At 45.5% G+C, this 12618-nt stretch overlaps 1 protein-coding gene across 4 annotated transcripts in view; it reads right to left on the bottom strand.

Annotated features, from left to right (window-relative positions):
- NAA16 (N-alpha-acetyltransferase 16, NatA auxiliary subunit) overlaps positions 1-12618 on the bottom strand; it is a 93373-nt gene that overhangs the window by 68206 nt on the left and 12549 nt on the right. For all 4 annotated transcript variants that reach the window (XR_009555166.1, XR_009555167.1, XM_060233559.1 and 1 more), the window contains exons 2-5: positions 9063-9147; positions 8698-8802; positions 4063-4220; positions 261-395 (exon numbers count right to left, since the gene is read on the bottom strand). Coding sequence is in view for 2 of the 4 variants with exons in the window: in XM_060233559.1 (XP_060089542.1) it covers positions 261-395; positions 4063-4220; positions 8698-8802; positions 9063-9147 (483 nt within the window). In the remaining 2 variants the exon portion in view is untranslated. The remainder of the gene's footprint in view (positions 1-260; positions 396-4062; positions 4221-8697; positions 8803-9062; positions 9148-12618) is intronic.

Raw genomic sequence — 12618 nt, 5'->3', positions numbered from 1 at the left:
TGACTCAGCCTTCCAACCTTCCGAGGTGGGTCAAATGAGTACTCAGCTTGCTGGGGGGAAAAGTGTAGATGACTGGGGAAGGGAAGGGCAAACCACCCCGTAAAAAAAAAGTCTGCCATGAAAACGTTGTGAAAGCAACGTCACTCCAGAGTCGAAAACGACTGGTGCTTGCACAGGGGACCTTTCCTTTCCCTACCGTAGTAGTTAAGCAAATACTTTAACGTGTGTTAAAGATGTTGAGCTTTAAAAATCCGGCTTACCTGCTGAGTTTTTCTAAACTCCTCCAGGAGTTTTAAGGCCATGTCATAATCTTTTAGCAAATGATATGCAATTGCATATCCAATCCATGAAGCTCTCTGAGTGGGCCGCAGCTGTAGTAGCTGATACCGGGTCTCCTTTAAAGAGAGAGAGAGAAACCAGGCACCAAAAATGGAAATCTGTCATTCTTAACACAGCAAAAGAATTTAATTTATTTGGGGTGTGGGGGTGGGAAATAAGCAAGCCTCAAAGGCAAAGCAAGGAAAAGAGAAACATTCAAAAAGTCTTCCTGGTAGGAGAATTTCACTTCAGGAATCTCAGCCTAGCATTGCAAACTTCATTCCACTTGCAATAAAATAAATGCAGCAGATTTAGGATTATCCTTGCTGGCACAATCAAAGGACACACATCTGTCCCACAGCATGAGAAGAAAGGACACCTGACTCAGATTTCCTATAAAAAATAGTTTCCCACATAATTTGTGTAAATTAGTTAATAAATTACACAGGTGGAGGTCAGAATCATTTTGATTTGTCACAATTATTCATGGCTTTCTACCTAACGGTTCTGAAACATGCAATATTTCAAATTCTGTATTTGTAGAAGAAGAAGATATTGGATTTATATCCCGCCCTCCACTCAGAAGAGTCTCAGAGCGGCTCACAATCTCCTTTACCTTCCTCCCTCACAACAGACACCCTGTGAGGTGGGTGGGACTGAGAGAGCTCTCCCAGAAGCTGCCCTTTCAAGGACGGAGTCTCAGGGCAGCTCACAATCTCCTTTACCTTCCTCCCCCACAACAAACACCCTGTGAGGTGGGTGTGGCTGGAGAGGGCTCTCACAGCAGCTGCCCTTTCAAGGACGGAGTCTCAGAGCGGCTCACAATCTCCTTTCCCTTCCTCCCCCACAACAGATACCCTGTGAAGTAGGTGGGGCTGGAGAGGGCTCTCACAGCAGCTGCCCTTTCAAGGACAACCTCTGCCAGAGCTATGGCTGACCCAAGGCCATTCCAGCAGGTGCAAGTGGAGGAGTGGGGAATCAAACCCGGTTCTCCCAGATAAGAGTCCGCACACTTAACCACTACACCAAACCGGCTCTCCGGTTTGTAGGAAGGTAGCAAGATAAAGCTGATATGCCCAGTTCTCCTACCTGACCAACAGAACTCGAAGCTGATCTCCTCATGGCACCCACTTGAATGCGGTCTGCCATAGGGGGCAATTCTCTCACCAATGATGTTTAACATCTACATGTGGCCCCTTGCCCGGGTCGTCTGGGGATCCGAGCTGGGTTGTCACCTATGTGTGGATGACACCTGGCTCTATTTGTTAATGGATGGCTGCCCAGACTCTGCCCTGGACCCCCTGGCTGGGGAACTGAAGGGCCAGGGCTGGGTGGCTGCAGCAGAGCCAGCTGAAGCTTTCCCTGACAAAGATGGAGGTCCTGTACCTGAGCTGGGATGGAGTGAAATCGGGTATCAGGCTCCCAGCCCTGGATGGCAAACCACTTGTGCCGGTCCAGGAGGTGAAGAGCCTGGGAGTGATCCCAGATGCCTTTAAAGCCCTATATGGCCTAGGACCTGCCTACCTGAAGGACCGTCTCTCCCCACACGTGCCCCAGAGAGTACTGAGATCGGGAACTCAAAATCTCCTGGTTGTCCCCGTGCCAAAGGAAGCCCGTTTGAAAACCACAAGGGATAGGGCCTTCTCTGTAATGGCCCCTTCCTGGTGGAACCAGCTGCCGGAAGAGGTAAGGGCCCTGCGGGACCTTGTTCAATTCCGCAGGGCCTGTAAGACAGTCCTCTTCCGGCTGGCCTACAACTAACCAGCACTGAAACTGAAACTGAGTGCAGCTGCAAGACCGCCGTATGTCTTGAATGTTTTAAGTATATAACTATGTGATTGTTTAGATTTTTAGTAGGTAAATTGTGATTGTCCAATTTTTATGCATAATTTTATATTTTTATGTTAGATTTTATATGCTGTAAGCCGCCCTGAGCCACCTGGTGGGAAGGGCGGGATATAAATTACAAATAAAATAAATAAATAAATAAATAAATAAAATCCCTGTGGAGGCCCAGGTCACCACAGTTGCCAGGTCAGCCTTCTATTATCTTGGCAGATCAGGCAACTGGCACCCTACCTCTCCCCTCCGGACCTAGCTACAGTGACCCACGCAATGGTCACTTCCAGGCAGGATTACTGTGACTCGCTCTATGTGGGCTTGCTGCTGGGGCTAATCTGGAAAAACTCCAGCTGGCGCAAAATGTGGCGGTGCAGCTGCTGACTGCGTCACCTGCGCAGGCACGCGTTTCACTGGTGCTATGCCATTTGCACTGGCTACCTATCGAGTACCAGATTTGCTTCAAGGTTTCGGTATTGACCTTTAAAGCCCTGTACAGCCGAGACCGACATATCTCTCCTCATCTGTGCCCCCAAGAGCTTTATGCTCAGCAAATCAAGATCTGCCGGTTGTCCCCAGTCCGAGGGACGTCTGCCAGCTCTGACAAGGACCAGGGCTTTTTTTGCCCTGGCAGAACATGCTCCCATTAAAGATCAGGGCCCTGCTGGACTTGTTACCGTTCTGCAGGGCCTGCAAAATGGAGCTGTCCTGCCAGGCCTTTGAATGAGGCAGGGGTGTCCAAATTAAATTGGCCGCCACTGCTGAAGGATTCCACCTTCGGGGGGCCCAGTGAGATCCTGCTGGTCTGTCAGCTCCAGCTCTGAAACTGTATTAGATTTCAATTAATTTTTGTCTCCTGCTCTGAAACAAGATGGCTTTAATTATTGATTTTAACTACTGTCTCATGGCCTTGTTGTAATTTGTCCTGAGCCTACTTGCGGCTCACAAAATAAATATATAAATAAATATCCATCAACTCCCAACAAATATGCAGATAGCACCTTATTAATTGCTACTGTTAAGTTCAACAGTTAAGTAGAGAAAGAAGTCCTTTTGTCCCTTTCTCACAATACAAGAACTCGTGGGCATTCGATGAAATTGCTGAGCAGTCGGGTTAAAACGGATAAAAGGAAGTACTTCTTCACCCAAAGGGCGATTAACATGTGGAATTCACTACCACAGGAGGTGGTGGCGGCTACAAGCATAGCCAGCTTCAAGAGGAGACTGGATAAAATTATGGAGCAGAGGTCCATCAGTGGCTATTAGCCACTGTGTGCGTATGTGTGTGTGTGTGTATATATATATATACACATACACACATATATTGGCCACTGTGTGACACAGACTGGATGGGCCATTGGCCTGATCGAACATGGCTTCTCTTATGTTCTTATGTGAAGCAGAGTGTTGGACTGGATGGGCCATTGGCCTGATCCAACATGGCGTCTCTTATGTTCTTATGTGACACAGAGCGTTGGACTGGAGGGGCCACTGGCCTGATCCAACATGGCGTCTCTTATGTGACACAGAGTGTTGGACTGGATGGGCCACTGGCCTGATCCAACATGGCTTCTCTTATGTTCTTATGTGACACAGAGCGTTGGACTGGATGGGCCATTGGCCTGATCCAACATGGCTTCTCTTATGTTCTTATGTGACACAGAGTGTTGGACTGGAGGGGCCACTGACCTGATCCAACATGGCTTCTCTTATGTTCTTATGTGACACAGAGCGTTGGACTGGATGGGCCATTGGCCTGATCCAACATGGCTTCTCTTATGTTCTTACGTGACACAGAGTGTTGGACTGGGTGGGCCATTAGCCTGATCCAACATAGCTTCTCTTATGTTCAACACAGAAACACAGTATCTTACATTTTTATCATATTAAAGATAAATTCCTTACTCTGTATCCTTCAAGATCCCTCATTTGGATCTGCAGCAGTGAGAGATCTCTTAGGATTTGTAGATTGTCTTTATCCAATTTGAGAGCATTTCGATAGCACTTAATTGCTTCATCGTATTTTTTATCAGAGCGCTGCAAGAGTCCGTATACATGCCAACCTTAAGACAGTTAAGGTATCCACTGTTTTCTGGAAGTACATTTGTATGCAGTTCTGGAAAGTCCCATCGATTAGTTTGATTCACTCATCACAGCTCATGAGCAGACATATAAATCTTTCGTTCTTGTGTTAATAACTGGCAGCATGGAAAATATAAGGAGGGACTAGCAATAAGATGTGGAACTTCCAGCTTAACGTCTACAGTTATTGCAGAAATGGTGGAAAGTGCCATCAAGCCACAGTGGACTCCTGGCAACCCCCGTACAGTTTTCAAGGCAAGAGATTAACAGAGGAGGCTAGCCATTGCCTCCCCCTCCATAGCAACCCCATGTGTCCTTAGCGGTCTTCCATCCAGGTACTAACTTACCCTGCTTAGCTTCTGAACTGTGACAAGATGAGGGTAGCCTGGCCCATCCAGGTGAGGGCAGAATTATGCAGAACTGCAGAATCAGTTGATCTAAAACTCAACAATGGTGCACTTCAAGTATACAGCGTTTTTGTTAATCTCTAGGCTACACATGACTTCCTGGATATTCTGAACTTAGACGCTATTTCACCACATACTGCTTCAAACTATGAATTCTGGAAGGGCCAGTTTCCTCTCCAAGTTATAACTGTACTTTTACAGAGAAACCAAGTTTTCTATAATACAGTGACTAATGTAACAGAAATTATGAAGATGCTGGAGAGGGGGGTGGGGGGTGGAGAATTCCCAAGTTCCTAGTTGGAGAAACTCATAGACATTTGAGGCAGACACCTCATAATCTGGTTTACTTGCCAAACTTCACGCCTCATCTCCCGTAAGATAGAAAACTGCCCACTTATGAAGCTGTTAAAGGTTTGCTAGGCACAGGAACCAGTTTAAGCAGAGCCCACTGCATGCTTTTGGTGTCAAGCCTCTGTATGAACAGGCCATATCTTTTCATAGAATCATAAGAGTTGGAAGGGACCTCCGGGTTCATCTAGTCCAACCCGTGCACAATGCAGGAAATTCACAGCACTCATTTTAGTAATGTGAACCAGGGAAAGAGGTGACATGGCGTTTGGATTAGAACACTTTACTTGTTCTGAACATATGAACATATGAAGCTGCCTTCTACTGAATCAGACCCTTGGTCCATCAAAGTCAGTATTGTCTTCCCAGACTGGCAGTGGCTCTCCAGGGTCTCAAGCTGAGGTTTTTCACACCTATTTGCCTGGATCCTTTTTTGGAGATGCCAGGGATTGAACCTGGGACCTTCTGCTTACCAAGCAGATGCTCTACCACTGAGCCACCATCCCTCCCCCTAATAAAATGAATAATTTCTGAATAAAATGTGAACAGAGGAAGTGGAATGTCTCCTACGAGGCAAAGATTTTCTCTTTTTGACGAGGCTGACTTTAAATTTTTGTTCCTCTCAATTCTGTAGAATTTCAGCAAGCTAATTAGGCTAAGCCACTGAGATGGTGTAGCAATTTTAGAATGTATCCAGCTGTTTCTACAAGCAGTGTGATAGAAAGAGAGTTGTGGGTCAGTGCCCACCATGCACCCAATATTAACAGGCAGCGGTACTTGAAAGAGTTCGGGCATCTGGCAAACAATGACTTTCATAACAGCTGGGACCTGACCTGCGCAGAAAAATGGAAGCAATGTCATTTGAGAGCCAGAGTGGCATAGCAGCTAAGTGTCACACGAGGACCTGGGAGACCCAGGTGCAAATCCTCACTTATATCACGGACGCTCAATGGGTGACCCTGAGTCATTCATGAGCACTCTCAGTCACCTAACCTAACTCACAGGGTTGTTATGAAGATGAAACGCAGGGGAGAGGAGCAATATAAACTACTTTGGGTTCCACTGGGGAGAAAGACAAGGTATAACCGAAGCAAATAAAATAAAAATTAATTTCAGAGCTCCTTTACGTGGACTATTAGGAGCAGATGGCATATGTAAGCATTATTGAGGAGCAGAATCTTTTTGTGAATGCTTAGCATGTGCTATTCCTGTAATCCCCCGCAATCTTAGACGATGCCCTTGTAGTCAAGGAGTCATCGAAACGGTCCCTCATGTTCTTTTGGACTGCCCTTTTTATAGCAGTCCACGTGCAAGATACCTAGATGCACTGCTTTCTGACCATCAAGGCCTTTCTGACAATGCCAAGGTTCGTTTTTTACTCCACGGGAAACACAACTTTGTCACTACTCACGTTGCTTGCTTTTTACAGGTTTCGGCCCAAGACCTCTAATCATTCGCTTTACCAGATAAAACTGCGGGTGAGGGACGGTGGCTCAGTGGTAGCGCATCTGCTTGGGAAGCAGAAGGTCCCAGGTTCAATCCCCGGCATCTCCAAAAAAGGGTCCAGGCAAATAGGTGTGAAAAACCTCAGCTTGAGACCCTGGAGAGCGGCTGCCAGTCTGAGAAGACAATACTGACTTTGATGGACCAAGGGTCTGATTCAGTATAAGGCAGCTTCATATGTTCATATGTTCATATGTACAGGTTGCGATCCAAATCAGAGAGGCTTTTACTCATGCATAGCCTACTGCTATTTTATGTCAATTAACTTTTGCTGGTTTTTTAAGGTTTTATTATATTCTATAGCGTCACTGTTGGTTTTAAAAGTATACTGTATTCTTGTATTAATGCCAGTAAAGGTCTATGGTATGGTATGGTAAATACTCATGCTATTCCTGTAATAAGGGAGCATGGAATAACAAACATGTATTAATTATTTTAACTGTTTTTAATGCTTAAATTCTATTTATGTCAAATCCTTATGTTGTGAGCCGCCCTGAGCCACTTGTTGGGAAGGGCGGGATATAAATCATAAAATAAAATAAAAATAAATAAATAAATAAAATAAACAATGATCCATAACTGGATGAAATAACCCAGACATGAAACTAGTACCCTTAAGCCCTACAAGGGGTCCATTTCTGCACATTCCTTCAAAGCCAGAATGTTCTGCTTCAGATTTCTGACCACAGAAAAATGGTCGTCTTTCTTCTGGGCATCCATGCAAGGTACACACGAAAAGAGTCCAGCGGCATCTTAAAGACAAACAAAATCTGCGGCAGGGTATGCGCTTTTATGAGTCACTGCTCACTCAAAAAAGTGAGCTACGGATGGACTAACATGGCTGTGGACAGACTAACCCAGCTACCCATCTTAAACTATGAATACATGAAGCTACAGACCCTTGGTGGGTTAAGGTCAGTAATGTCTATTCAGACCGGCAGTGGTTGTCTCAGACAGAGGTCTTTCGCAGCACCTGCTGCCTGGTCCTTTTAACTGGAGATGCTGGGGATTGAACTAGGGGTCTTCTGCAAACGAAGCAGAGGCTCTTCCGCTGAGCCATGGCCCCTGTCCTACGGTTACTAAAAGGCAGAGCAGTTGCAAGATTTAATGCTGGAAGGTGTCATTTCAAACCATTCATCACTCAGGGATGCAAATGGAAATAAGTAAACTGGGTTAGACTAAGGTGACTTACTGTCTACCTTTAAGTGACTTACTGTCTACCTTTAAAGCCCTATATGGCCGAGGACCTGCCTACCTGAAGTACCGTCTCTCCCCATACGAGCCCCAAAGAGCACTGAGGTCAGCAGGGAAGAACAAGCTGACTGTCCCTGGGCCAAGGGAGGCAAAATTACAGACCACACGGGCACGGGCTTTCACCGTGGCAGCCCCGTGCCTGTGGAATCAACTCCCGGAGGAGGTGCGGGCCCTGCGGAACTTAGATCAATTCCGCAGGGCCTGCAAGACCATCCTCTTTAGGCAGGCCTTCTCACACTGCTGACAGAGGATGGCTGAACGGAGGATCCAACAAAGTGACTCTTTAATGATTCTTGCCATCATTTAAATATGTAAATGGATAAATAGCGCCCGGAACATCTCTGCTGCTGTTAAGTTATAGATTATATATGTTGGATTAGTTTTAAGATGTATTAACTATGTATAATTTTAATGTTGTTTTATAATTTTAATGCTGTTTTAATCATTGTATTTATATAATGCCTTATTGAATGTTGTTAGCCGCCCTGAGCCTGCCCAGGCAGGGAGGGCGGGATACAAATAAAATTTAATAATAATAATAATACTCAGGAGCCCAGTTTTATAGGAAGAGGCACTAATGTCCTGTCCTGATCTGGATGGCCAAAGCCAGCCCAATCTCATCCTACCTTGGAAGTTAAGCAGGGTTAGCCCTGCATTACTGTGTAGAGGCAGGGCACCTCTGAATGTCTCCTGCCTAGAGAACCCTGCAAGGCTGCCAGAACAGCTACAACCTGGTGGCATTTTCCACTGCCACTAACGCCCCACACCTTAGAATTCAATCATTTTATATATTATATTTACAAGGAATAATTAGGCAATTATCTAATTCAGAGTGATCTTCAACATAAGACTGTTACACAGCAAAAGATTCATTTGCGCATTTGAGAATAATTTTGGAGATGGTGTCTATTCAGAAATGAAGCCAGTACACTGCTTCAAAGGATACAGACGTGACTTTTAACATCATTCCGAAGACCTTTACGAACAAATTCATATGCTTCTTCTTTCTTCCCTAAACAATTCAGCGTCAATCCTTTCATAGCCAATGTCTCTGTAAGAGATTTTATAATGTGTGAATATGGAGAGTCAAAGCTATACACCAATAACAAGGTTTAATGCAATACAATATAATACAACCATCCAGCCATCTCTTGGGATGCAAGGACTCCGGTGTACACGTGAACCTCCATCTTGCCACCCACCCACAAGAGCTTTCCAAAGGGGACAGCTCTGTGCAGAAAACCAGCATAGCAGGGAGTGGGGGGTGAGGCTGCGTGAAATTCAGACTGCAGGTGGAGGGTTTGACCTTACCTCCATGTTCAGCAAATTTTGGATTGGAGAGAATCATCTTGCAGAACTTGAGTCCATTTTTGTATTGTTTTTGTTCATAACATTTCTGGGAGAGGGGAGAGAGATAAGATTACATCATGTTAAAAAAAGTAATCGCCAGATCAATACAGCATATTAATCTACCAGCTTTATAGGGTTGCCAAGTCCAATTCAAGAAATATCTGGGGACTTTGGGGGAGGAGCCAGGAGACTTTGGGGGTGGAGCCAGGAGACATTGGGGCGGAGCCAAGAACAAGGGTGTGACAAGCATAATTGAACTCCAAGAGAGTTCTGGCCATCACATTTAAAGGGACAGCACACTTTTTAAAATGTCTTCCTTCTATAGGAAATAACAAAGAATAGGGGCACCTTCTTTTGGGGCTCATAGAATTGGACCCCCTGGTCCAATCGTTTTGAAACTTGGAGGGTACTTTGGGGAGAGGCACTAGATACTATATTGAAAATTTGGTGCCTCTACCTCAAAAAACAGCTCCCCCAGAGCCCCCAAAACCTCCAGATTAATTCCCCATTATACCCTATGAGAATTGATCTCCACATAGGGAATAATGAAGACGTTTCCCTCTCCTCCTCCCTCCCCCCCCCCTTTCTGGCAACTGAAGCGAGGGACTGGCCTTTCTACTCACGAGTTGCTGCCAGCTTCTTTACAGCAGCAGTCACACCATCCCAAAGTGGAGCCTTGCAATCAAGCCTCCGGAGGTGCAAAGGCACATGGTCCTTTGCAGGCGGGGCTTCTCTCCTCCCCCCCCCCCCAGCCAGCTGACTGGGCGCGGGAAGCAGCTTGCGAAAAGGAAGAACGGCTGCTGCAACGGGGCTGGGTGGGAAGGGAAGGGAGGAGGAGAAGCATCGGGCATTGGAGTCCGTCAAGACCCGCCTGCGTTCGGCAGCCACCTCCACCCGCTCGCTGGCGAGCCAGCCTCCCTTCTCAAGATTTCCCTTGCCAGGCTCAGCACCTCCTCCCCGGACGACGCAAATGCTCCTTGGCGCCATTCCCCTCTCCTCCCCCCGCTTCCAGAGTTATGGAAAGCGGGAAAAGAGGCTGAAAATCCAGTATTCTCCCGCCAGGGCGGGAGGCTTGGGAAGGCTACAGCTTTATCACACACACAAAAAATCTAATAGGAAGATATCACTGTTTAGTTTGACTGAATTTGAATGCGACAACAAATACAATGTGGAAGTTCTAAAATATGCAGCATGAAAGTACAAGTGTTTGTGATTGCAGATTTCGACCTGGCAACTAGAGGTTCTTCCGACTAAAATTGAATCAGCATCTGTTGGGGATAATTTAAATAGAAACCATTCTATCTTGAGACACTACTGACTGGAAAAGTCAGAGGAAGAGCTGCATTACTGCACAAGCCATGTAAACTGAAATTAATAACCTCAGACTATGAGGGGCCTCTAAAATAAAATTAAAAATCAGTAAAATATCTCCTATTTGTAATGCTATGGGGCCTCTTGATTATATTATTTTAAATGCATTGACAAAATTTGTACCCTGCCCTCTTGTGCCCCTACAAGGGCCACCAAAGTGACCAACAAATTTAAACATACACAATTAAAAATCATATTTTAAGACCATTAAAATCCTCCCCCCATCATTAAAGCCACTAAAAGCAGTTAAAATACATACAAAACATAGAAAACACTGGTTAGGAAAGAGCGATCATAGAAGGAAGCCCAAACAAAACAAAAAAGACTCTCCCCACTGGTGGAAGACGGGAACAGAAGGGGACAGATTAATCTCTGGGGGGGGGGGAAGGGGGGAGGAGTTCCAGAGCTCTGATGCCAAGGCCAAGAAGGCCCTCTTCCAGATTGCCACCTACATAATCTCAGAAGGTGGGGGCACCTTAACCAATGAAGGGATCTTTCGTTTAAGGCCTTCGCATAATCCAGCCCTGCTTACAGGCATAGGGTTGCCAATCCCCAGGTGGGGGCAGGGGATCCCCCGGTTTGGAGGCCCTCCCCCCGCTTCAGGGTTGTCAGAAAGCGGGGGGAGGGGAGGGAAATGTCTGCTGGGAACTCTGTTATTCCCTATGGAGATTTATTCCCATAGAAAATCATAGAGAATTGATCCACGAGTACCTGAGGCTCTGGGGAGACTGTTTTTTGGGGTAGAGGCACCAAATTTTCAGTATAGCATCTAGTGCCTCTCCTCAAAATACCCTCCAAGTTTCAAAAAGATTGGACCAGGGGGTCCAATTCTGTGAGCCCCATAAGAATGTGCCCCTATCTTTCATGATTTCCTATGGAAGGAAAACATTGAAAAGGTGTGCGGTCCCTTTAAATGTGATGGCCAGAACTCCCTTTGGAGTTCAATTCTGCTTGTCACAGCCTTGGCCTTGGCTCCACCCCTAATGTCTCCCGGCTCCACCCCCAAAGTCTCCTGGCTCCGACCCCAAAGTCCCCAGATATTTCTTGAATTGGACTTGGCAACCCTATACAGGCATGTCTGAAAGATTAAATTGCTAAAAACTCTGGCTATCCCTATTTGCTCACATTGATTACCAGGGAGCCAATGAGAAAATAATCCAGTGGAGATTACAAAATCATTTATTAAGAATGCCTTTCCCTTTGGGGCTCAAACTGGATTACAATTTATCATTAAAACAACACTATAACAGAGTAAAAAAGAAGAAGTTAAAACCCCAGGGAATGCCTCTAGCTCAGACTCAGGAAATAAAACAGATCTGAAGTGCTTCCTAAAAACCCTCCACATCACCACCTCCAGGAGCCACCTGTGAGAAGGAAGAAGCTCCAGCAGAAGAGGGGAGACAACCAGAAGGTGGCAAACGGAAATGTTTAATTGGCACATGAGGACCAGGGAAGGAAAGAGGTCAGAGGTCCTTCTGATCTGTGGTTCCCAATATATGACGCGCATGACAGGGTTATAACCAACCCTTTGCACTGACCTCGGAAACAAACTGGAAGCCAATGTAATTCTCATGTACTTCATGACAAAATTACGGCTGGTACTTTACCGGTTCTAGTCCAAACACTAAAACTGATAATGCACATCGCATTAGTCTACTTATTCTACCACTTACGGATTCTAGATAGGATGCATGCCAAAAGTAACAACTGCTCCTGTGAATGTGCTGTCTTCTAGTAAAAGCAATCATTTGGCTGTTCTAAAATTAGTACGTTATTTTTAGCAAAGAGCAGTGGAGTGCTGGAGTGACTTGCTGAGCTGCATACCATAACCGCATAGCAAAAGCAAGATACACCAGAAGAGCTATTTGTGTGAGAGCCATAAAAACCAAGAGCATTAAGTGCCAATGAAGAATGAAGTTGTGAAATTCACAACAGAATTCACAATTTTTTTTTAAAAAAAAATTCAAGACAGTGAAACAGCCTTTGTTCCAGATTCTGTCAATTAAACTCCACTCCTGATAACAGACATGGCAGAAGAACTTATGGACGACATCACTATTTGCAAACCTAATCTGAGAATGTCTGAGCAAGAATCCAAAAGAGGTCTCTTCACATTCTAGACAGAGAATTATACTGTTATGGTCTC

Source organism: Heteronotia binoei, chromosome 3 (assembly GCF_032191835.1).
Source record: "Heteronotia binoei isolate CCM8104 ecotype False Entrance Well chromosome 3, APGP_CSIRO_Hbin_v1, whole genome shotgun sequence".
NCBI classification, from domain to species: domain Eukaryota; kingdom Metazoa; phylum Chordata; class Lepidosauria; order Squamata; family Gekkonidae; genus Heteronotia; species Heteronotia binoei.
This window is presented reverse-complemented; position numbering and strand designations above follow the sequence as displayed.